Genomic DNA, 27042 nt, shown 5'->3' with positions numbered 1-27042 from the left:
CCCAGCTGTCCTGGAACTCACTACATAGACCAGGCTGGCCTTGAACTCACAGAGATCTGCCTGCCTCTGCCTCCCAAGTGCTGGGACTACAGGCGTGCACCACCACGCCCAGCCCCACTAGTGTCTTTTATAGAAACTATTTAAAGAACACCAAATTTGAGATCCCATGTGATACTTTTCATCTCATAGCTCATTTTTGTTCTCCAAGCATAAGCCTTACTCGATAACATCTTTGGACTTTCTGAGGTCAGCATTTATAGGCTGACCCATAGCCCAGAATAACCCGAAAAAGGAGACTTTCATTCAATAACAGTGGCGTTATGTTTTATTGTGGGTCATGGCTCATAATATGCAATTCAGCTAAAAGGGAAAGACACAAAACATTCGAGATGACTGGCAGGAGAAAACTCTAAATATGCTCCAGCACAAAAGGGGATTAAAATGTCACAGAATTTTTTTTCTTGAAAAATGCAATGGCTTATGAATGCTTCATTCTTTACAGAACAGTTAAAACACTATGTGCAGGCTGCTCGAGTTCAAAATGCAGGGCAAGCCTTTCTTTTGTTCAGTTGCTCAACCCTAGAAGGCTTTCCCTGGTGAACTTGAGCCCATAAGCAGTGAGAGGACTGGGTGGATGATGCTTCATTGACGTGAACAATCTGGATTGTGCGCATCCCTCCTTTTGGAAAAGGAAAAGACTGTCTGAAACAGGGAAGCAAAAGAGGCTGAGCAGGAGTGGCCAAGACCCTGCTAACATGTGCCTAACATTTCAACTGTCATCTATTGCCTGAAAGCTCATTTGCCAGGGCTGAGTGAAGTCAGCTCTTGGACTCACAGGAAATGCAAAGTGATGGACAGGTCTATCAGAGAGGATGACTCACAGAGAGGCTTTACCACCAGGTGGCATGAATCAAGATGGATAGGAATCGGACACGTCTGCCCGAGGCCTGCCTTTGCCAGCTGCTTTGTATTGTTTTCCCTCAGGTTTCTGGTGTGTGCAGGGGGCCTCACACTGAGCTGGTACCTCTTTGCTGCAGCTGCAGATTTCAGCCCATTAGATCAGACCAACTGGGACCCTCAGGGGATAATGAGTGTGTCTTTCTTTGACAATCTGCAAATGGTCTGAACTTTCTGGTGTTTATATTAATTTCCTGTTCAGCATGTTTGTAGGAAGAGAAAACAATTACCTCCGAAATTAACAAGTAATTAGTTGTTTGCTTATCATTGTAGGATAAGATCTTACTGCACTCCTACAACACACCTTGATCCCCACCCCGCCACACACTTCTTTGCTCTCTGATCTTCCAGGTATTATTTCCAAGTCCTAGTCTGGAAACTTAGAGTCCAGTTCCCATCCAGGCCTTAGTGGCCTTTACTATGTCCTTGTGATCACTGCACCTACCTCTTGAAGAGTAAAGAAAACTCTGCGGGCACATCCTTGTGCGACAAACCACACTGCCTAGGACTCAAGTGAGGAAAACTGCTTCCCACTCCAAGTTCTGCCTCTCCCAGCAGATGGCAGGGCCAACAGAAGTTCCATAAGAAAATTCAGTCATGTGACTGAGGATCTCAAAAAGGGGGCTAAAATCTGGCTCCGCTGTTAACTAGTGAAATCCTGAGCAAGCCACTCAGTCACCTGAATTCCAGTTTCCAAGTTTTTATCAGGATTATGATATTCCTGGAAAGCAGGATTTCTTAACAGTGACACTTTGGGTAGAATCATGCTGTGTGTGGGGGCGGGGTAGGGCAGGGAGCACAGTCCTTTACCTCTAGTCCTCTCCCCACTGGATACCAATAGCACCCATTCTCCACAATGACAATGTTAATTTCATCTCTAAACAGTGGCAAATGTCTCCTTAAAGGTAGAAATATCTCTATTTGAGAATGCTTGCTACAAAGGAACCCTGTCTGTATTCTTTAAATAAATAAACAAAATGTCCCCCACTCAGAAACTTTAATTCTAGTCATAAACATTCAGGGAACAGCACAGAAAATACCTACAAGTGAAATGAGAGCTCTCTGGGTAGAAAACAGGGATTGGGATTAAAAATAAGAATTACTCAGCCTCACTTGGAGAGTCTTCTCCAGCCACACACAGTGCAGATTGTGGATTCTGTTTTAAAAACTGGTCGGGGGTAGGGGAAGGAGCATGTCCTCCTTTTCTATCTCAGGCTTGTGGGGGTTTGATGAAAAGATATTTTACAAAGTCACTGGATGATGCCTACAAGTACTCATATAACCACAAAGAATCAGTGCAATGTAGCTAGGGCACATGGAATGCAGGCACTCTCTTCACATCTGCGGCCAAATCCTATTGTGTGATGACGAGTCCAGTTGTAGCATTCAGTCAGATGAATCAGTCAGGCACCAGGCACATGCCAGCAAGAATGACAGAATCCAGAATGATTGAATGTGTTAAATATATCTTGTAGTTGTTATGAACTATGGTACTGCGCCTTTCTCTGTCTTTGGGGATACATTCCAAGATTGCCAGTGGATGCCTGTAATAATGGTCAGTACAGAACTCTAGATACACTGCTTTTTTCTTATGCACACATATCTTTAATAAAGTTAATTTATAGATTAGTTGTAGTAAGAGATAACAATAAAATGGAATCATTTAAAAGCTGAGTGAATACAGTTTCTTTCAATCTGTCTCTCTCAAAATATGTAAAATTCGATAGAACCTTTTCACCTAACGGAAGTACTTTATGGCTTTTGGACATGTTGAAATTGCCAGCATCATGTTTCACTTTTCTTGGGCAATGGGGCCATTTTTAGAAAAATAAATACTAGAGAGTGGAGGGATGACTCAGTGGCTAAGAGTACATGCTAATCTTACATGGGATCTGGGTTGGGTTCCCAGCACCCACGTGTTGATTTACAACTGTCTGTAATTCCAGTTCTAGAGGATCTGACACTCTATTTTGGCCTCTGCAGGCACAGCATGCACATGGTACACATACATACTTTCAGACAAAGCATTCATATACATAAGGTAAAAATAATTTTGCTTTTATAAAAAGCACAAGAGGGGCTAGAGAGATGGCTCAGGGGTTAAGAATGCTGAATGCTCTTGCAGAAGACCCAGGTTCAGATCCCAGCACCCACATGGAAACTAACAACTGTCTGTAACTCCAGTTCTAGGGGATCTGACGCCTTCTTCTGACCTCTGCGAGCATTGCACGACACGGGTGCACTTCCATACATGCATACACATAAAATAAAAATAATAAATAAATTAAAAAAAGAACTAGAAACAGGACTTGAAAACAAGCACTGTGAAAACTGAGTCAACAACTAAGTGACTAACAGATGGAGAGCAGAGACACTACACCAAGCCCCAGGCGGGAACCTATGACTATTATCTTGCTAAATGGACATAGTATCAAAATGACCTCTAAATTCATATCTCTCTATCCATAGATGAACGCCGCTCTCAGGCCTCATCAGAGAAGTTTCTTTGTGCAGTGGATGGCAGTTAATACAGAAACTCACAACTGGTCAAAGTAGAGAGAATAAGTGTTTGTGGAGTGCTCAACCACAAATGGACATCTATATCACATCCGCTCACCCACTCCCTAAGGGACCATCATGGAAAAGGGGGCAGAAAAATTGTAAGAGCCAGAGTCTGAGGACAACTGGAGTGAAACAGTGAATTCTGGACCACTGTGTTTACCAACTAACAGCAGCTGTGGTTGCCTGTGCAAGACCTGCACAAGACCAAGCCAGTCAGCATTCTAGCACAGAGGGTGTAAGAGTTTATGAGCTCCCACCTCTAACTCAGGAGCTTTGGATAGCTGATGGTTTCTGGAGGAGGGAAAGTCAGTTTTCTTTGAGGGTATGACTCCTGGTAGGTTGGCCACACCCCAGTGGATGGCCCGACTCCCAGAAGTATCTGAACAACACAAATTAGAGTGATGGGTTTCTTTAAAAAAAAAAGGACACAAAGTTTCAGGAAAGTTATCGAGGTAGGGGTGGACCTGGGAGAGGAGTTAAGGGGAAGACTTGGGGGTGAATTTGATTCAAATTACATTGAATCAATTTCTCAAAGAATTAATAAAAATATTTTTAAAATAAATAGGAGTGAAGAAAGTAGAATGTGTTGAGAAAACGATAGAGTACATGTGGAGGGGCTGAAGAGCACGCTGGGTAATTTACCATCTTTTGTGCATTAACTGTATCATTCCAATTTTCTAATGTGCCTTCCTCTCCCTACGAGCCTACAAACTCTGTTCCCCCAAGGCTCTTTAGTCATCTCATTTAATTTGAATTTAACCTGAGGCTAAATTCAAAAAACGAATTAAAATTCAGTTAGAGCAGTAAAATTTTATATTAATAGCTCTTATAAAAGTGTATGAGTATTTTTTATTCACTATCAGCAGGGCAGCTTGCCTGAGGCAAATATGTGATTTCATACTTCATAAAATATTTAAACATTTTTAAATTACTTCTGAAAGTGTTCACATTTGAAATTCTTTCTTCAAAAAATGCTGACTAGCTATTAAAGAATTGTTAAATAAGAACAGGTGTCCTATAGGGACATTTTGTTTATTTAGTTACTTACAAATTAATCTGTGGTTTCCAGCTACTTCAGATAAGTTGTACCAATTAAACTAGTGTTTTGGTTTATACACATTCTTAAAGTCAGGCACTAAGTTATATTTATATTTGGGTATATGAAACTCTTTAAAAAGATTTTTCATTAAAATATGGTATTTCAAGCTAATTTTTAGTATGTAGAAATTAAAATTTTAAATCTCTTCACCATGCAAATTAAATCCATTCAATGTTATTATTTAATTTTATTTCTTCCTTACCAATACATTTTCAAAGGAATGACAGCTAAAGCAGAAGAAAAATGTTTATTGAGCCACTAGGAAATTTAATTATATTTCAATAAAACTTCTGTTGTAAGGTGACCAGATGTTGTCCAGTTAAGACTCACTGACAACACAAATCACTGGAGAGGTGTTACAAAGTCCTGAAAATCTCAAGTAGCAAATCGAAATGAATGGATTTCTATCATGGTGAGTGTGGGAAAATCATGAAGAGGTTAGACTTGGAGAACACTAAAATTTTATAAAACACATAAATATTTTTCCATTGAAAACCTATGGAATTATGTCCTATATTTATTGCTTCTTTACTGCCTCAGTCAATGATATTTTAGGTGAGTAGGCGCTTCAAAAGCATCAGCAACGACAACCATCAGAGGCTGAGGAAGAGCAAACGTAGACTTTGGTCAGATAGTCCTGGATTTGCTAGATATTTGAATTTAACCCAAACACTTGGACCTCTCTGAGTCTCACTTTTATTGGCATTTCAGATGAGAACATCCACAGTATTTATTATGATGAGGAATGAATGATGGTTATTTATCATGTTAATCAGGGCCCTTATGAAATACACACTCTATACATTCAGCTTGACCACTTCAATTCCATGTTCATGAATTCCTCTTTCAAACTAAAGTTTCTTCTTATTTTTTCTGTCTGCAAAAGATTTTAGAAGCTCTTCATTACTGACTCATTGTAGACTGTCTGGCCTCACATTTTCTCCAGCCTCGTAATCTCTATTCTACTCAATTTGGGATACAGTCTGTATTTTACATAACCATACTTTCTAACTCATTCTGTTGCCTTGCTTTGGATACTCCCTGTGACCTTTGTCCAGTGGGTAGCACAGCTATTTCCCAGCTCGGTGACCTTTCCTCTTTACCCTTCCACCTTAGTGACTATGTACACTTCTGCCTCAAAACAGTACCTGTTGTGATAGCCTGTTAGTCACTGAACCATATACTCCCTTGAATTGTCAGTACTGATGACAGTTTAAATGTCTTATCTCACTCAATGACAATCTCCTTGAGGGGAACAATCATGCTTTATGTAACTATTGCATCAAATGGACATCTTGCACGATTGACGCTGGTCAAATATTTTTTGAGATACTTTGTACTGAATATGAAACATCTCCTACAGACCCATGTGTTAAATGTTTGGTTCCCAGATGGTAGGGCTATTTTGAGCTGTTCTGAAAATTTAAGAGCTAGGACCTAGATGGAGGAAATAGGTCACTGGGTAAAGGTGCTTGGGGACATCTTGTCCCTGGCCCATTCCTGTCTTTCTCTACTTCCTGTCTGCCAATGAGTTGAACAGCTCACTTCTGCCACAAGCTCCAGCCACCATGATATTCTGCCTCAAAACAGTCGTGAAACATGGAGGCAAAGTAAATCCTGCTTCCATTAAGTTGTTTCTGTTGAGTATTTGGTCACAGTGATAACAAAAGTAACTAATACATACTCTACCAGTATAAATGATACAGAAAAAAAAATGCTGTTTATTTCTAAAAGGTGTGTCTCTTGAATATTTGCCCTAAGTCACTATAGCATTATTAAATAGCTCGTATGAGAGATTTGCCACTATCCTAGCCTAACCCTTCCAGAGGAACACAAACACTTTCAGCCCAGATCTGAGCTCTCTGTAGAGGGTAGGCTCTGACTTTTCAAAGACAATACACTTTTTTCTTTTTTGAAATTATTTTTATTTTATGTGTCAGAGTTTATTGCCTATATGAATGTAAGTGCACATGTGTTGTGTAATGTCTGAGGAGGTCAGAAGGTGTCAGATCCCCTGGAACTGGAGTTAGGAATGGTGTTAGCTGACATGTGGGTGCTGGAAACTGAACCTGGGTCCTCTGCAAGAACAGCCGGTGTTCTTAACTGCTGAGCCATCTCTCCAGCCCTGATATAATATGCTTTTCACAGAACTGGGAGAATTCCATTTTCCTTGACTGGAGCCCAGTGAACTAGAGTCTAAGGAAGACACATAGTCAACTCATGGAACAAGAACTGCTGAAGCTGTAACCTGAGGATTATCCTCCTGTATTCTCCAATAGTGCCAGTATGGATGCTTTCTGAAGAAAGGATAGACGCTGAAGCAATGGAACAGCAAAACATTACAATGACAACAGCAACAAACAAATGGTTTTGGCAGAACTGGAAACTCTTCACTGTACCTCTTTCTACACAGATGTCCATCTCCAACACCTGTTTAAGCTTCGCCCTTTTAAACTATGGTGTTGCTAATACGTTGCTATAAATGAAGGCACTTGGTGCAGAGTAGACATAAGTAATTTTGAGTGACTGAATGACTGTGTCTCCTTAGACAAAAACAAAAAGACAATAAAAACACTTTGTCTTCAAGCCAGTGGAATGGAGATATTCAATGTTTTGAGTTTATCCAAACTCACACACAGATTTACAAGGCTGCATTTGAAAGGAAGCCAAGAGGATTCTAGGCTTTGAAGATAATGTTGCTGCTGGTTGGGCCATCTCTTTTCTTCTACACTTTAGAGCAGGCTGCAAACTCCAAGGTGAGGTGAAGGAGGTAGGAAACGCTTCCCCTGGGCTGATCTTACTAACCCTTTCAGAGGAAAGGAGGGGTTGGTATTATTAATTCTAAGTTAACCTGGTAAGGGTAAATATTTTAAATGTTCAGTGCTTTGTTTTGGAAAGTTAGACTTGAATTATGGAACATTATCTAATATTAGATATTCTTTGATCATCTTCCTGCCAGAGTTGAAGCTCATACTCTGGATTTATGGGGTTTGGTTTCATTAGTTTAAGCATAAAAATACTATCTATTTTAGCAAGTTTGATAGTGATGTGCTTTCAAAGATAAATCTGATTAGGAAACTCCTTGCTTAGAAGTATAATTTCTAAGCTGTTCTTATATTCTTCTTCTCCTCTGAGGGTGTTTCATACACATTAACTTCAGATTAGTTTTCAGGTCCTAGTTTCTACTTTTGTAATTATGAAAGACTTTGCTTTTGATTTTCCTGCAAGTAGCTAATCCCTAGCAGAATGGGCATTGTAGTTTATTGTTAGTGTCATATTTTCTTTTCTTTTTTTTATAGTTAGCATCCATGTAGGTGCCAGAGTCTGTGCTCAGCACTTTGTATGAACTGTAATACTTCATTCTCAGACCTTCAGGGAGTAGCCATAATACTTATTATTATTCCCAGTTTAGGTGAGGAAGTAAGTTTATAGGGATCATGGAAATTGTTCAAGATCATATAGCTGATAAGTACTGAAACTTGGATTTGAACTCATGCCTGGAAAACAACAAGGCCCATGCTTTCAAGTAATGATATTATGCCTACAAACTAAAAAATTCAGAAGAGGTACAGCCTCTCAGAGCCAAAGAAAAACATGTCTGAAAGAATCTGCATAATAAATCAAGGTTCTGAAATCTTCATAACTCTCAAGTCAAATTATTAAAAATCAGTCACAAACATGGTAATTTATTTAAATGGATATCCATCCAGCAGTGCCAGTTATAAAGAAGAAACATGTCTTGTTAGGCCAAAGGCTGTTGAGAAACTCAGGGGCTTCATATATCTGTGTGGAGGTGGAGGGATGTTATTCTCGTCCTGAGGGTAAGGAAGAAGCTAGTGACGCTCTAGGTCTAATTTTTGTGGAATAAATGGCTTAGGCAGCCATGAGTTTAGGTACCCCTCCAACAAACAAGCCCCTCAGGTCTTCATTCATGATCTCCCTCCAGTTCTGCTTCATTCAGGATTCACAGGTTTTCCAAACCTTAACTAAATGTACAGGGTGCCACAGAGTTTTCAAAGACCTCACACAACTAAGTAAGTCTGTATCCCTTTCCTGAAATCCACCAGCATTGGCACTCTGATATTTAAAACAAATAAAATTAAGCTGATTATCAAAACTATCAAATGAAAGCAGAGTACTTTACGGGATGTGTTTATATAGTATGTGTTCCTTGTACCTTTCATCCTACTTTCGTAAGACTTGCAGTGCCAGGCAGCAGGGCAGCAAGTCATTAAACCATCTGGACAGTAAGGCATCAGCTTCTTTCAGAGTCCTATAAGCCACTGTGACCTCAGTATATGCTTGAAAGCCTCTAGCTAGGAAGACACACCAGGCTATCCTCTCTAAAGGAGTAGTTAACTACATAAAATCTTAGCCTTAGGCAGTAATCCAGATTGTCATAAATCCAAAAGACTGTAATTTACCACACTTGGGCTTTTAACAGTCCCTGAGACTATGACACAATATCTTTCACTTTAAAATGTTTTACTTTGCTCATGGTTACAGGAAATTATTCATTAAGGATGAAACAATGTTTATTAGCCAAGTAAAAGTACAAAATAATATTCTTGACTTTAGAATTGAAGAAAAATGAGAGGGGAAACTAGAGTTTGCAATGACCTTAATAAAGTTACTCACAGCACATCAAGCCTATAAAACAATTTAAAAAGAAGCTAAGAATGAGTAGATTTGGCCCATTTGGGAATCAGTTAAAAACAGCCCAAACCTAGAGTGGCACATTCTTCCCTGGTCTTTGGGGAGTGATGTTAGTATTATTTTGGAAGAGGAGTGGGGGTGATGTTTTGTGTTTAACCGAGGACACCAAAGCATGAAGTTTTGCTCCATTTTTCTCCTGGTTTTGGGTAAGTTCAGTGATCCCTACAGCAGAGACACCACCCCAGAATTGAGCACCATGCCTTGTATTTCAGTACATTTTTCATTCATTTTTTCCAATAATATCACTGAATAACAGGAACTAATATTCCCATGTGATACATAAGAAAAACGAAGTCACTGGGAGGTTAAATGAAAGCATTCAGGACACTTTCCTAGGACTACAGTATCCTAGAACCTGAGCCTCATGCTACTGAGTCTCCTGAGCTCGCTTCGTGGGTGAGGTCTTCAAGCAGTGGCTCCTCAAGGCGACTTTGTTTTGGAGATTTATTTTCTTACCCTGTGGTGGTTTTGTGACTGCAAGAACTCCAGTGTTAGTTTGTCTTGCTCACAGCTGTTCTGTTTAGGGGAGCAGCACTTTCTTAGTATTGATAGTTTCTTTGGAACCCCGACTCCTCTGGAAAAAAAATCTCAAATCACATGCAATCAAGCATCCCAGATTAACCTTTTCTCCTTAAAAATTCACTTCCCTGAGTGCTTTACAGTCAGCTCATCAACCTCTTTGTGTAAATAGCAGTCTTGCAGCAAGGGAGGAGGTCTGTTTATTATTTTTGATTCTGTTTTGCTTCTGGCAAAATTTCACAAACAGCCAAAGCTGGCAGAACATTGATATTTGTTTCTGACTAGCTACTGTTCTCTACAAGTGCAGAGTACAACTGGGGCTATTCCCATCTGAGGTCAGCATTGTCAAATGTACAGAAAAAATCAAATCAGGATCCTTGTTTAATACACTCTTTCTTGGAATTGTAGAGCTGAGGATTTTTGAGATCCACTGTTCATAGAACAGCACAGGTCTGATTTAATTCCCACTCAACCAGCTCCAATCTGAAAAGACCCACTATGAGGGCCCTTGAGCCCCCAGGGGGGCCTAGGAGCCCTGGGGAAGTGTGGGGGAGGCTGCATGCTCTGCCCAGGCACTTTCTAGGAAGAAAGGCAGCATTTTGGGTCGGAAGTAGGGAAAGGAGACTGGGGGTGGAGGAATCTGTCCTTCTCTCTGTTGGGCTAGATTTGGGCCTTTGGCAAGAAACCCTGCTGCCTTGACATTTACTTTGGACAGAGCGTTCTTGATAAATAGCAGCCAGCTTTGAGAGGGCAGTGGAAGAGGAGCTAATACTCATGGTCATGTGGTCCTGTTGCTGGTTGTAGTTGGACAATGAGGCGCTCCAAAGAGAGGCTGGCGGAGGAAGGGGATCAACCCTGTCTACAATGATGAGAAACAAATCTCCACACCATCTTTGGTTCCATCATTAGGAGGTGGGTGGGGTGTGTAGTGCTGAGCTGCATGGGCACCCGCTCATTTAGACTTGCATTTGATGCCCAGCTTCAGCACTCATTTGCTCTGTAACTTCTGGAAAGTTTATTTAATATCTTTGGAGCTCTTGTTTACTCACCCCCAAAATGAACAGAGTGAGTCCAAGGTGTCAGGCCTGACAGTTTATTTTCCAGATGAGTAAACTGAACTCTCATGTCTTCATGAAAATTCAGTAAACTAAGAAGGGTAGCTTTAAGTCTATGGTTGCTATGCTCAAAAATGATAAACACTCCAGAGTTAAGGAGTATGATGTGAAATATAGAAGTTAAATGACTGATCCCAGGCCCAAATATCTCATCTACATGCATAAGAATGTCAATAAACTTTTAGGCAACATACCTCTCCATTAGGGTGATCCGGTGGGAATGTCCCCTGCAGAACTGAAGGGAGGCAGAGGTTACCCTGTGGCTCTAGGGCTCTAGGTGCAGCTGCACAGGCTCAGTCAGGCAGCCTGAAGGAAGAGTGATTGACTGACTGCTAATGAGCTGAAAAGAACTTGTCTCAACCCTGGTCATTCCCGGCATTATGTAACAAAGCAATAAGCCTTAGAGGATAGAAGCTACAATGCCCAGGGGAGACTCTGTAAAGGTAACCCTCAAGGAAGACAGGAGTGACAGGGAAAGAATCCCGTGTTTCAGAAAGAACTTGAATAGCTTCATGCAAAATGCAGTTGTAAAGCTAGAGGTGAGTAAGTCCCTTAAAGGAGAGGGAGATGAGTAAGTCCCTTAAAGGGGAGGGAGGAGGAAAAAGTGTACTCTGAAACAATTCTATTCTGCTAGTTAGTTAATGTTTTACAACTGCAACTGCTTGCTGCCAGGTTTCCTTATTATATCAAGTGAGTTTATACCTGTGCTCCACAGAACTCACTTAGGTAAATGTGTTTTTCCTTACCACAAGATTCTGTTTCCAAAGGATTTGGCAAAAGATCAGAAATAATTTAAAATGGGGAAACTTACATATGGATTTGTCAGGTCTCAGGACAACAGAGTTTAGAGAGCAAGCTTTCCTCATTCACCACTGTAATAATATCTTACAAATATATGTACTCAAAAAGATAAGGATGTAGAATTGCTCCACAAACTGTCATGTATCATACCCCTAACGGGACTGATGTTATCGAAGCTGAAGGATTCAACAGGTATAAAGAATATTATTCGATTAAAAGGAATGAAATCCTTAAGGTAAATGAGCAATAATCCACTGTAATACTAATTTACAACTATATGTACTCAAAAAAGATAACAATGTGGAATTGCTCCACAAACCGTCATGTATCACACTCCCAACAGGACTGATGTTATCGAAGCTTTCCAGAGTTTGTAAGACACAAAATGCAGACACCAAATATTTCATTCTATAAAACAAGGCTTTTACAAGGCTCAGTATTAACACTGTGTTATAATGTATGTATAAGGCTGTACCTACTGAGTCTCTGTTCTTTATGGGAGAATTCCTAAGTGGAAGGATTAAGCATATATTTTCTATAAAATAAATGAAGCAAAAGCTTCCATAAGGCATATTTGTCAAAATGTCAATCCATTTAACTCTAGGAATGAATACCAATTAATAGCTCATTCATATTTCACCTTTCATAAGCTGAAGGATTCAATAAGTATAAAGAATATTCTTTATATTAAAAGGAATGAAATCCTTAAGGTAAATGAGCAATTTAAAAATTTTAAAGAACTTGTCTGAATTAGTATGAAAAACAGAGCACTTAGTTTTTAGCTTGCCAACTGGGCATAAATCTTTGCAAGTATACATTTAACAGCAGATCAATATCTAGAATCAATAAAGAATGACAAAAATTAAACACCAAAATCCCCTCAAACCATCCAATCAATAAATGAACTAATGAACTGAATAGACAGTTCTTAAAAGAAGAAATATAAATGACCAATAAATACTTGGAAAAAATAATATTCAATATCCTTAGCCATCAAGGATACATAAACTAAACTGCTTTGAGATTCCATCTAACTCCAGTGAGAATGGCTATCACCAAGAAAACAAATGGCAACAAATGCTGGTGAAGATATGGGGAAAGAAGAACTCTTACCCTCCACTGGTAGGAATGTAATCTTGTGTAGTCACTATGGGAATCAGTGTGGAGATTCCTCCAAAGAATAAAAATACAACTACTATATGACCACACCACATTAAGTCAATGCACCACAGAGATACTTTCACAACCATGTTCATTGCTATGCTATTCATAATAGCCACGACATGGAACCACCCTACATGTCTACCAATAAATGAATGGCTGAAGAAAACATGGTAGATGTATACAAAGGAATTTTATCATTCAGCTGTAACAAAAATTCAAATAATGACATTTTCAGGAAAGTGAATGCAACTGGAAATCATTACATTAAGCAAATAAGTCAGACTCAGAAAAATATCACATTTTTTCCCTTACACGTTGTACTTAGATTTAAAGTGGCGTGTGTGTGTGAGAGAGAGAGAGAGAGAGACAGAGAGACAGAGACAGAGACAGAGAGAGACAGAGACAGAGAGACAGAGAGAGGAGACAGAGACAGAGAGGAATTGGAAAGCAGCTCAAGGAAGAAGAGACAGATCTTAAGGGAGATGTGACATAGAGAGGGTACTAGAAAACATGTGATAAGAAAGCAGAAGAGGGACCTAACTGGGAAAAGGAAGGACCAACTGGAGAAGGGAAAGGGGCACAGGTGAGGAGAGTGGGAGAGAAAGAAGAACAGATGAGAACAAAGAATAAGGACATGTGGATGAAGATGCCATTATGAAACCCATTACTTTTTTATTTTAGTTTTTCATTAGCATTGATTTTCCTTTAAAAAAACATGATTACATAGAAAAACTTTTTATAGTTTGGAGAATTTGGAAGGGAAATGGATGCCAAACACATCATAGCAACAACGAGGAACTGCACAAAATTGTTAAAAAGGTAGTAGTACAGTTTGTCATTAAATAATACTCAAAGTATTGCAGGCATATAGAAATGTGAATTTAAATTCTAAAATACAAATGCATATTTTTATATTGGTTTAATTATTAAAGTACTTTTTTCTTTAATTTTTAACTTCCCAGACTATGATTGTTGTCTCCAGAAGTTCAATTTGGTGTCTTCCATTTTCTCTAGTGCACAGGTGAAGGAACACTGGGCTGAAGAAGAGGAGTTGAAAATGATGGACAACCTGTGGTGTCTGAGAATGGGAAAGGTCCAATGTCAAGGCCTGGGTGCCCAGGACCACATGTGGAGTCAAGACCATAACTGCCCATCAAGGGAAGTGCGAAATTCATTCTAGAAAATCACTCTAAGATTAGAATTTGAAAATGATAGAAACCTCCTTTGTCCTTATGATAAGACCAATACAGAGACAAAGCCATTGCCATGCACAACCTGGGACCTCTGGGGAGAGGGCTGTGGGGAGTGCAGCCACTCAGAGAAGGCTGAAGCTGCTGCTCAATATTGGGAAGTCCCCCATCCTCCAATCTGCTCCATCATCAGCCAGAGGAATGTGGCTCAGCATTTGGGACCACAGCTCCAGGTTAGAGGAGGGGACCACAGCTCCAGGTTCATGGGAGGGGATGATATCTCCAGTTCACAGGAAGGAATCACAGCTCCAACTCACAGGAGAGGACCACAGTTCTAAACCTATTACTTTTTATGTTACTCTAAATAATTAATAAAAAATAAATTAATTGCTGGACATGGTGGTGCATACCTTTAATCCCAGCACTGAGGAGGCAGAGGCAGGCAGATATTTGTGAGATTGAGACCAGCCTGGTCTACATAGCAAATTCCAAGCCAGCTGGGGCTACAGGGAGACCCTGTCCCCCAAAAACAAACAAAGAAATTAATTTAAAAAGGAAAGTTTATACACATTGTTTACATGTCACTTCCTAGGTGCTTATTTACATGAAAACATTCAAAACTGGGAAGTTTCTATAAAATTAAAAATGCGAAAGAATATCAGTTTAGGAAATCACACTAATTTGGGAGAGAAATTCAGATAAGTTTTTAAGGTATATTCTTTCATTCATTATCTTTCATCTTGTGATTAATGTTTCTTAGCATCCTCTGCTGAAGGCAGGGAGATAACAGATTAAATATCCTTTATCTGAAATGTCTGGGACCAGAAGTTTTTCAGATTTTTAAATATTGACATACACAGGAGGCGGTATCTTGGGGAAGGGACCTCAGCCTTAACATACAAAATTCATGTATGTTTTATATACCTGGATGCAATCTTATACAATGTTTTTATAGTATACCTGCCATCATTGTCATCCTGTCCTACAAGGTCAGGTGAGGAATTTTCCACTGGAGGCATCATGTTGTGCTCAACAAGTTTCAGATTTCGGAAAATTTCAGATTTCAAATGTTTGGATTAGGGATGCTCATTGTGTACTAAATATCTATCTTTAAGGTTGTTCTATGTATTAAGCAAGATAAAAAGATGTAAAGAACTAGTAACAGTGCCTCATAAACACACAAAAAATGACCTGTTTTTCAATATAACAAATAAAATCGAAAGATAGATATTTGGTTAATGTCTTGGGCTGAATTGTGTTTCCCTTAAATTTATATGTTGATATCCTAAGCTCCAATTCATTAGGGTTTGAGTATATTTGGAGACAGAGCCTTTAAAGGGCTAATACATATAAAATGAGTAGAGCAAGTGGACTCCAATCCAGTATGACTATTATCTCAATAAGGCAAGATTAGGACACACACACATACACAGAGGGATGATGCCATGAAAACAAAGGTAGAAGATGGTCATCTGCAAGTCAAAAAGAGAGACCTTAGAAGGTACCAACTCTGTAACGCCTTCCCCACAGATTTCTAGCCTCCAGAAAGGTGAAGAAACAATTTCTGTTGTATAAGCGACTCAGTCTGTGATACTTTGCTGTGACAACCCTAACAAATTAATAGCATTAACAGCATTAACGTGTTCTGTAATATTAAAGTAATTTTCCATGACTAGCCCATGTGAAAGTTGCCTTTCTGGAACAACAGTTGCCAACAGATTTACAGCTTGCTTTATGGAAGAGGAAATTTAGGTCCAGAAGACTCAGGTGACATAAATAAGGTCACCCCTTGTCCAGGTTGGGTGGACTTTCTTCTGCATGCATTGCTTTCACTAAAAGAATTTCAAATGTTGTGGATTAAAAGATCATTGTCAAACAGCTGTGTGGGTTCTAAAGAATATTTGCAATTTACACCCAAATGTCCCACACATATTATCACCGCTGCTACTGATGAATGATTCTTGCCTCAGACCTTGATTCAACCACTCTTCTCAACTGCTAACCCCTGTCACACCCTGTTCCTGAACCTCCCTGTCCTCTCTCACCCTTAGAATTGACTTCCAAGCAATCCCAAGGGATACCTCCAGGGACACTGCCTTTCAAGAAATGCATCTTCCTACCAGGATGGGACCACCCATAGGCTTTGCTATTTTCTACAGGAAGTGAAACCGGCCTAAACCACCACTCTCAGGCCAGTTCAGAGCAACTGAGAGAGTAACTACTGACCACAGGAGATCACAATTGAGAAGGGCAACAGTTTTCACCACAGTCAAAAAAGAAAATCCCACAAAACTCTTTTGTTTCAAATTTTATGGTAGACACTTTTTGAGGATACACAAAAATATGACATTATATATGTCTGCCAGAGTACACATGGTAGGCAGTATACAATTTGCTCTTCTTTGATGATAACTTTACAGGCCTTATGCATATGTAAGTTATATTTTTTCTTTTTTAATATATTTTATTTAATATTTGTATTTTATGTGTATGAGTGTATTGCCTGCATATATGTGAATGCACTCATGTTGTGCAATGCCACGGAGGTCAGAAGAAGGCATCCAATTCCCCCGGAATTGGAGTTAAGGCAGTTCATAGCCACTATGTGGGTGCTGGGAATTGAACCCAGTTCCTCCGCAAGAGGAGTTAGTACTCTTAACCTCTGAGCCATCTCTCCAGGCCCATATTTTTTTCTTATATCAAATGCCCCAGTATGCATCAGGCACTATATTCTGTGGCTAACTATATTTCCCCATTTAATCGTTTTAAGAACTCAGATGGGTGCAATTATTAGCTTCATTTTACCCACTGGGGACCACTTAGAAATCTTGAGCAACCCGTCCAAGGTGACTCTGTTGGGAGGATGTAGGACTAGAGATCAAACTGAAGCTATAAGGTGCCAAAGTCCTGCAAGGGGTTCAGACTATAGGTGACAAAACTTTGGGAGCTTGGGTGGAAAGGATGATGTCTTTGGGCCATTTTTGACCTCATGGCCTTATTTGTAAAGGAGAAGAAAGTGGTTCATGAAATTCAACCAAAAATGTTTCCATTATTTGTCCCTAAAAAGAATACAGCTTTCAAACTTCTGCCAACAGAATGACTTCTGAAAGACTGTCACAGAGGATGGTAGGTACAAACACCCACCTCTGACCTGTGTCCCTACTCATAATCATTCCATGCTCCTTGGCCAGTGATAATGCACAAAAATTAAATGTGGAAATGTATATCACCCAGTGCTGGGATGACAGAAGAGGAACTCAGTGAGTGCAGTTCCTTTGCAGGCTTCAAGACATCCTGTATGACTGATTTCCCTTCTTTCTTGCCAAGATCATTTTCCTCCTTCTTCTAGGAAGCCAGCAATAAAAATATCTAAGTAGCTTTGTCTGTCAGAGACCTAAAGCACAGCAGGTGGAGGAGAACGCTAATGAAGAGGATTTCAGGGAAGGCTTACCTAAGGGGTCAAAGGTAGAAAGAAGACCCAAGATGACAAAATTCCAATATTCACTATTCACAACAGTTGGTTTTACCTAAGTCCAATCAACAAGGGCTCTGGGATGGAATTAATTGTTTATTATGAGAAATTCATTTAACAAGGAATGTATTGTGTTTTTCAAAGTATCTGAGGTGGGTTCCTTAAATTTCTCTGTTAAGAACTCTAGCTTTATCTGGGTGGGTACATTTGGAATATCAATGATTGATCTGTCAATGTTTCTTAAATCTCACAGAATTTGAAATATGATAAATAACTTCATGATAGCAAAGCTCTCAGAGTAAAATATGATATTATGTCTGTACAAATTTATCCCAGTATGTTATTTAGTGAATGAAAATGTAAGTGAAAGGCTATTGTTCATGTCTAGAAATTGAATACCAATCAAAGGTTCTTGTCATCCATACGTATGATTTTTCAGAATTGACCAGGAAGGGGAATTTTGGAATTCAGCTCAAAATAGTGACATGTAAGTCAGGCACTTGGCACATGCTCAATCATAACCTCTCTCTACACTATTTTACCGTAATGTTTCATCAGACTGGGAGATAGGCAAACCAACACAAATCATTTGTATTTGTCAACTCTGCCTCTGTAGGATCTTTAAAATTGTCAGGATTTCTCTATGTCATATGAGGAGTCATTTGCTAGTCTGGTCAAATATTTTTGGATTTATTTCTATCGAGTTTCTTCATGTAATATCATTCACATATTCTGTAACTTTAAAGTTCTTCACTTAAATTCCTTTTGTTTTTTTTTTGTTGTTGTTGTTGTTGTTTTCGGTTTTTTTGAGACAGGGTCTCCCTGTAGCTTCAGCTGCCTGGAACTCACTCTGTAGACCAGGCTGGCCTCGAACTCACAGGGGATCTGCCTGCCTCTGCCTCCTGAGTGCTGGGATTAAAGGTGTGCGCCACCACACTCGGCTTAAATTCCTTTTAATACTAGGTTTCTCCAAAAAAGAGAATTTATGTCTTTTCAAACATTAGCGAATACATTTTCATGGTAATCTGTGCTGTCCTAGATGACTTAATTCTTCAGTGATTGCTATGTTCTTTCTTCTATGATGTTATAACAAGAGGGATGGGGCTAGGTAGATGGATAATTCTTCTCTCACTCCATTGTGGCTTTTTGATATTTTTTGAAATTCTATTAAGATGCAAATGCTAATATACTATCTCTTTGCCAGCAGGGGGGAAATATCTTAAGAATGTATTTGTTAGTTTCCTAGGGATTACAATTTGGATATAAATTTAACTAAATAGTTTTTGCCAATGAAAATTACCAGTATTCTGCCAGTTCACTTTTTTCTGTTGTATGGAAGGAAATTTTATATAGCCAATCATATTTCTGGACTGTGAAGTCAGACACTGATTCTGTGTCATCACTGATGTCTGCACTTCAGTGAGTATAGTCACCTACAGCCAGGGAGTTTGATATTAGGGAATGGTTTCCTGCTGCTTTCCTGGGTGTAAGTCTCCCTATCCATCAGTCCTAGAATATCTTCAATTAGCTACAAGAATGCCAGACCCCTTTATCCAAGACTCCAGTTATATCATAGGTTAGAAAAATCCAAATCTAGAAAGCAGTCATTTTGTTTTTATTTCAACTCATTGGTACTCAGGTTTTAGAATTCTCTGGGGTTGGTTGTATTGTTGTTGTAATTAGTAGCTCTGTCCATACACCAACACATAATTTCCATTCAACACGTGCAGGGGTTGCATAATAGAATTAGAATCTTTATTTCATTGTTATTTTTGATTTAAAAAAAAAATGGCTGTCCTGCCTCTATTCTACTGAATTTTAAAGTATATGGAATTAGCCATTTTTAAAACATGAAATATTTGCAATGTCATTCTCCAAAAACATAACTTCTAACTATGTACTGCTTGATCCATGGCAGAAATGCAAAGAGAGTTATCTGAACAAACCACAGGCCATGTACTCCTCAATCAGCATTTCCAAATGGGTTCCCCAGGGAACACTGGTTTTGTAAGATGTCACTTCCTGGTATCTGGTAGAAAGTGGTTTTATGATGAAATATAGCAATTTAAATAAACTTCAACTACTTTCTACAAGATTTCTCTTAGCCTTCATAAGTATGAATGTCTAAGAAAGGGAAAAGAATACATCATTTCCCAAATTACTTAATCACAGAAACATTTCCTCCCTGGAATATCCATCTACTGGGACTCACATTCTGAGAAACAGACTTTGACACACTGCTTGTCAGTGGCCTCCACGCTGTTCCTAAATTAAGACAGAAGACTGCGTACCTGACCTCTTTGTTTACCCACTCACCCCTCTCCCAAATATTTTTTTACCTAATTATAATTTGCTGTGATGGTCCCAAATCTACCACCAGATATTATAAGAAATAAATGACACTGCTGGATTTACAGTTGCAGTGGCTGGAAGCTGGTAATGTTCTTCTCATGAGATTTATGTGAAAAATTGCTCTCATAGGTAGTTTTTGGAGGACAGTCTCCCAAATATGAAGTCCAGGAAAAGCTGAGCTGGTATGTTTTTGACTTACGGACCTGGTAAGCCTTCCCTGGGTCACGCTCCCTTCTTTGTTCTCTTCTTAGTTAAGCTCAAGTTCAATTTGCAGCCCACTTTTAAAAACTATTCAGGGCCTCCTGTGTCTTTTACTTCTATGTAATAATGCTTCTCAATTTTCTTATAAATTGACCAACATTTCTTCTTTTTATCAGAAACTTCCTTTTATGATCTTATCTAGTTATATATTCTTCTATGAACTACGCCAAATTAATGTATGATTCCTTTGCCCAAACCCAACTCATGTCTAATTGAAAAAGGGAAAAAGCAAATAATTTTATATCATCTTTATTTTATTTAAATACATGGTTGGTTTTGCCTGTCTTCTTATATATTCTTGTTATGATCTCATAACTAATGAATCACAGAGACAGAATGTATCCTCATTAACGACATTTCTCCATGAAATCCCCACCCACTTATTCCCTGTTTTTAGTAAAGGTTTACTGAAGCCCATGTGTCATTTATTCTTTGCACATTTAATTGCTTTGAGCCATTAATTGCCATTTGCTAAGACCACGAATGATGATTTTGGGGGTGGGGGGGTTGGAATGGTAATCTGTGCTTCTATCCATGTCAATGATTAAGTTACCCAGAAAAAAAACGAGGGCTCTTGAATTATAAAAGTTGATCACTACTCAAGAACTTTACCAAGAATTAAAGGGTGCAAGGAACATAAGAAAATGAATCCCCATTCCCTTACACTTATGTTAAAGAATCCAAATTTGGCAACTGTTGAATCTGGGCTGTGTGCTTATAGGAGCAGAGCAAAGTGACACGGATCTACCGAAACGACAGTTTTTCTGTTCGTAAGCGTATCACTTTTTCCATTATTCCTTTTTATAATTATTAGTCTCAATAATTATAATCCTCTTTCTTCTTTCTGGAGTACACTTGTTGACTCTTCACTTTTTTTTTTTTTAACTATGTAATAATTTTTTTTTAAATCCAAAGTTGGTTGACTTAATTCACTTAACCTATTTTCCTGTAACTCTGGCTAAACAGGAGCCTTTCTGTACAGGCTCTTTAGTCGACAGCACTGAAGAGAAACAGACTCTCTGATTCAGAAAATGTAATTTACGGCAATTTCCACTCTCTCTTTTCTTCAAAGAACTTGAGCAATACATGCCGGACCCATGCTGGGCAGTTTTCTGTGGGCAGTTTTGTGTGTGTCGCCTGTTCTGCCATTGTATTCACTCTCTTATTTGGAAAGTAGTTGAGTAAGAAAGGACTAAATACAGAAAAAGGGAAATTTCAAAGGAACAAATGGTAATTTAATTTAGACTGACATTACTCAGTTAGTGGGGGTGGGGGTCTCACTCACCAGGGATGGGCAATGCTCACCACTTAGGTTGGGCAAATTCTCAAGATGCCATTTGACAGAGTAACGAAAGGAGAAAATACCATCCACACCCACTTGAATCAGCTGGGGACTAAAGTATAATCCATTTTAGTTAGGTTCAACTCAGTTGTTGGATCTATATAAGGATCGTTGTAGATAAAATGTGTAAGAAAATCAAAGTCCAACTTTTACTACTTTCCCTAGTAGTGGGATTTTTCTGAATTCTATCTACATTTCCTATGAAGAAAAGAAGTCTTGTGGTGAGCACAGGGGCACACACAGAACTTCTTTAGCCTCTGCCCTCCGCACTGTGGACTGGGCACTGCTGCGGCTTCACAGTAAGGTCCTGGGCCCTTGAGGGGGAAAAAAGTTTATAATTATAGTAATTACGACATTTAAATAGACCAGAAGACCGGACCTTTTCACATTCCTATTGCATGAATTAGAAAAGCACACATATCAAGCACAAGCAGGTAAGTGCTAAGTGACCTAACAAGGGAAATATAGATAAGGACTGTTTTTCTCTTAAGTAGTGCTCGTGATCACAGAATTCTGTAACTTCAGACCTCAGGGGGAGTTTACCGATAGCTTGATCCAAACACTTATTTTAAGAAAGAGGTTTCAGAGAAGTTGTGATTTCCCCTCCATCATACAAGAAATCAGCAGCAGGGGCAGAGCAAAACTCTGACTTCACTTTACCGTTCTCTTCATAAATCACAGAAAAATGAGAAGCTGTTGACTAATTCCACACAAAGATGCTATGTTTCCTTTATAGGTTTTGTTAGGTTGTATTTAAGTTTCTCTGCTTTTTATATTCTTAGTCAAAGAATTACAGACATAACTACAGAGAATTCCAGAAGATGACAGCTGGAGCAGTGTGCCTGACCATAGTCTGTCAACGTGTTTACTCATGAAGAAGCAAAGGCCCAGCCACGTTCTGGAACCTGTCACCATAGAGAAGAACCAAGTGCTGAACCAGAGCCTAGATCCTTGCTTCATATTTCCAATGTCAGTGAACTTCACTGAAATACGGGCTGTATCATGCTGGCTTTGAGAATTTAAAAATTCTTAAAAAGCATAATTGATTTCTTCAAAATAATAACAAAATAATCACATTTACGTATCTGTTTTGATTTGGATTTTTCTCTTTTTAAAAATATTTTATTTATTATTTTTATTTTATGTGTATGCATGTAATTGCCTGCATGTAGGTAAGTGCACCCGTGTCGTGTAATGCCTGTGGAGGACAGAAAAGGCTGTCAGATCCCCTGGAACTGGAGTTACGGACAGTTGTTAGCTGCCATGTGGGTGCTGGGATTCAAACCCAGGTCTTCTGCAAGAACAGTCAGTGTTCTCATCCACTGAGCCATCTCTCCAGCCCCTGATTTGGATTTTTCAAATGTATGTATGTGTGTGTGTGTGTGTGTGTGTGTGTGTGTGTGTGTGTGAAAATTCAATGTTCTGATACTTCAAAATAACAACATTAGAAATCCAATTTTCCCACCGCATACCTATTACAATAGCTAAAGAATAATAATTAAAAAGAAATATGGTACAGACATACAGTGGAATACTATCCAGCTTTCAAAAGGAAATAATCTTGTCAAAATACACCAACACAGATGAACCAAAAAAGGGCTTGTGTTGAATGAAATAATCCAGTCACAAAAGAGACAAGTACTGTAGGACCCCACTTATGCAAGGTGCCTAGAGAAGTGAAGTGCATGGAGACAAAAAGTGCAAAGGTGATCAGCAGAGGGAGGAAAACATTAACTAGTGCTTTCTGGGTTTATTCGAAGTTTTAGTTTTGTAAGATGTAAAGAGTAATGGAAGTAGACGACAGTGATGGCTCAAAACACTATGAATGATGATTGGTTACCCGACTTAAAATGGCACAATGGTAAGTCCAATGTACATATTTTTTAAATATTTTATTTGTTATTTTTTTTTATGTGTACAAGTGTATTGCCTGCAAGTAGGTGAGTGCACCCGTGTCATGCAATGCCGCGGAGGTCAGAAGAGGGCTTCGGATTCCCCTGGAACTGGAGTTAAGGACGGTTCATAGCCACCATGTTGGTGCTGGGAATTGAACCCAGGTCCTCTGCAAGAGCAGTCAGTGCTCTTAACCACTGAGCCATCTCTCCAGCTCCCCAATGTACATATTTTATGATATAAATTAGAAAAAGAATTGAATTCTGTCTTGCCATGGCCTAACTATATCCTCACCCTGCACATCCTCTTTTCTTGTTCTTCCCAGTGCCTGTCAGTGAGGGAAATAAGGACCATTATTATTTCCACTTTCTTTCTCCCACAACAATTTCCCTATTGACTCAAGTAAGAATGGGGGTAGAAAGGATAGGAACTAAGAGCAGAGTGATTTCTGATAGACTTCCACTCTGCAACACAGTATTCTGTTTTAAACATCTCTTTTTAAAAATTGGACTTAAGTACAAAGCAAGAATTTAAAAGTCTAGAGAAATGATGCATGCATATTTCAGAGTATGTCCCCCCACCCCAAGGTAAGCAAGTCTAGATCCATCCTGGGTCTGGGCAACTAATTCTGATCCTATGCATCATCAAAGATTCCTTTATTCCCCCTCCTTGTTTTCCCTCCCCATGAGTGTATCAGCAGTTGAATCATGTCCATGCCATTCAATGATTATCTCACTAGAGTGAGGTCAGCAAGGAGCAACTTACTCGTGTTTGTACGGTTCCCACCAGGCACAAGAAATTATAATTAATAGTGCTCTAAATTATATTACTACAATGCTAAATTTGCTTCTAAAGCTCTAAAGCTGAGCAATGCAGGCAATTTTATCGATGTGGCTGTCATTTTAAGATACTAATACATAAACTGTAACATTGTTTTAAATTTTATATGTGCTCCACTTTAATTCAATGAGTAATTAAAGGTTGTCTGTAGCATAATTTGACATCCCTCACTACTGGGTAATAGCTATTCGAAGAGATCAAAACCCATAGTACTTTGCTTCTACTATAGATATAAAATCGAACTGGAAACCACATAATGATTGGCCAGTTTGGATACTGTAACGTGACTCCTCTTTGCCTCCTGAGTAGAAAAGGCTGAAAGGTCTTCGGTATATTATATAATCACAAACTCAACCGTAAGTTCAGTAGTTCAGCCAGCATTCTTTACAAAAAGCCAAAATACTGCATAGCAAATTATAGACTACAAGTCTCATCAGACTTGTGTTCAAATGCTCCTATCATGTGACCTTATATTTCATGTGCCTCTGTTTTCTCATCTCTACAATGGATGTAATAATAGCACTTAACTATAAGGACTTTTTGAGGGGAAAATAAATTAGTATTCATAGCTCTCACAGTCTGACATATTGTAAATCCTTGAATAGTGCACTTTATTGTAAGAACAAGCCAATTTATTCGTAGAGTAAAACTGATAAAAATCACTTTGCATCTGCTTTCTCACTGTCTTACTAAACAATGTTAACTAGTAATGAGTTCTGAATCACTAGATGGTTGGATTACTTCATGTTTCCTTAAAACCTTAACTGTCACTTTTAATTTTTAGGCATTCATCGGCTTCAAACATTTCATTATCTATTATAGAAAAATGGCTCCTCAAGCAAATAAAACATAGATATAGTGTCCATATTTCTATGTGGGAGTGCACTTTAAATGGTAATTCATGAAAAACTACTATCATCAAAAGAGAACATAAATTATGTTTCATGAAATCAATTATTATTAATACATATAAGCACTATTCTAAAGAAATCTCAGCTAGTTCTCCATGACATTCTAATATGCTAAGCTTTTTACATGCACACGGCAGAATATCTGCAGATTGTAGATGACGGATCCATCACTTAGTAAGCCTCTGTGTCCATAAAGATGATGACACCTGATAAAGCATCATAGTAAGGAATTTCTAAACCAAAATGGAGTTAGTTCTTATTCTAAGCCTAATGTATTTTTAAATCAAGCCACAGGGAAATACTTTTGTTTCTATTCAATTAAGGCTTGCACACAGAGTTTATGGAATGACATAATATCCTTCCTGAAATCAGACTGGTATGTAGAACCAATATCCTTCACACATAACCAGTTCCTGAACTTTTACAAACAAACCCCAATTTCCAAGGAAACAATCTCATCAAATGTGGCTCACTAGAATACATATTGTTCCTTTTGGAAACATTACAATAAGATGTTTAAGATTACAAACCTGAGCTTTATATCATCTCAAATTCATTTATCTAAATGGAGACTGTATTTTTATAATAGCTCTTGGTGGAGCCAATACAATAATTCAGTTATACTTTTTTTTGTCAGGAGGGAGGTGATTATTAACTGTCTCTGGATGTGTCTGTCTTTTAAATGGCCACCAGTTGGGCTTCCTGAAATGTTTGTTTCTCTTTAACATTCTTTGGACCTATCTGTTAAAGAGCATGTATTAAAATTTAAGTCTTAAAAATAAGAAGTTTTAATAATGTCCAGGCTGCAAGGCTTTAAAAGTTTTTTTGATAATAAAAAAGGAATCAGCAGTGTGTAATCAATACTCTCTCCCTTTTCCCTTAGGAAGCCAATGCTCTGTACAGTGTAAAGGTCACAGAATATTTTTTTAGGTGAACTGACACATCTATCCTTTACCAAGAATAGCAGTATCAACAGAAATCAGTGATGACTACTGACATAAACACACAAACAGGAAGAGAGTGTAATAGAGGTTATTAGCCCAGTGGCCTTGAGCAGACTCTTACTTCGCCTCTTCTCCTGAGGATGTTCTAAAAACTCCAGACAGGGTGGACATTTGTTCCCTGCTCTTTGCTCTCTCCCTAATCAAACAAGTGACTTCTTTTTAAACGTACCCAGAGTATGAGTTTAACTGTAAAGACTCCAAACACACGAACAGAGGAAACCTTTCTCATTTGTTCTGTAAACTTGCACCTAAGATTTAGAATTCATGATTCACCATGCTACTGGGAAGTATTTTGTGCACTCTCAGTTATGTGGCGGCTCAGTGCTGTCACAGACTGCTTAAAACTGCAGCTTAAAGTTATTTTTAAAAAGTTACAAGCAGAGTGGCATAGAAATCCACATACTGTAAACCAAGAATAACTTTAAAAATGTAACAAAATAGAGGCAACAGAAATTAGCAACACCGTTGCACTGCCGGCAACTCACCTTGTTGAATTTTAGTCACTAGCTGATGGCGTGCTAGAATCCGGCTCATCCTGTAAGGAGAGCGTCTTGTAGTCTGATCAAATCGCAAGTACATCTCCTGGCCCTCAGGTGTCATGGAATTTAGATAGTAGCAGCCTGAAGCTGGGGTCCTGGGCACCTGACTGAACATCTCGGTAGAGTTCCTATTGCCACCTCGGGCTGCCTGTGGCTGTTTACAACTGTCTCCAGTCTCAGTCAAAGGCACCAAGCCCCAGGAGAGCTCAACAGACCCAGCGATTTTTAAAAAGAAAAAGGAATGCCAAAAGCCACAAGTCAGAATTCCAACCCTCTGGGCCCTCATGTGACGTGAAGGAACCAAT

General features: G+C 38.9%; 1 protein-coding gene across 5 annotated transcripts in view; it reads right to left on the bottom strand.

Moving 5' to 3' along the window:
* Window positions 1–27042, bottom strand: part of Stard13 (StAR related lipid transfer domain containing 13) — a 384230-nt gene that overhangs the window by 156465 nt on the left and 200723 nt on the right. Inside the window, exon 1 of one of the 5 annotated variants that reach the window (XM_029559657.1) lies at window positions 26684–26979. The exons of 2 other annotated variants lie outside the window; for them this stretch is intronic. In XM_029559657.1, coding sequence (XP_029415517.1) covers window positions 26684–26852 — 169 coding nt within the window. In that variant the 5' untranslated portion in view covers window positions 26853–26979. Of the gene's footprint in view, window positions 1–26683; window positions 26980–27042 lie in introns of those variants that run through there. 2 more of the 5 variants (XM_029559656.1, XM_008825013.3) reach the window with 2 other exon arrangements.

The sequence above is a fragment of the Nannospalax galili genome, unplaced genomic scaffold, assembly GCF_000622305.1.
Source record: "Nannospalax galili isolate Female #2095 unplaced genomic scaffold, S.galili_v1.0 scaffold768, whole genome shotgun sequence".
NCBI classification, from domain to species: domain Eukaryota; kingdom Metazoa; phylum Chordata; class Mammalia; order Rodentia; family Spalacidae; genus Nannospalax; species Nannospalax galili.
Note: the sequence above shows the minus strand (reverse complement) of the source record. Positions and strands in the feature narration are given on the sequence as shown.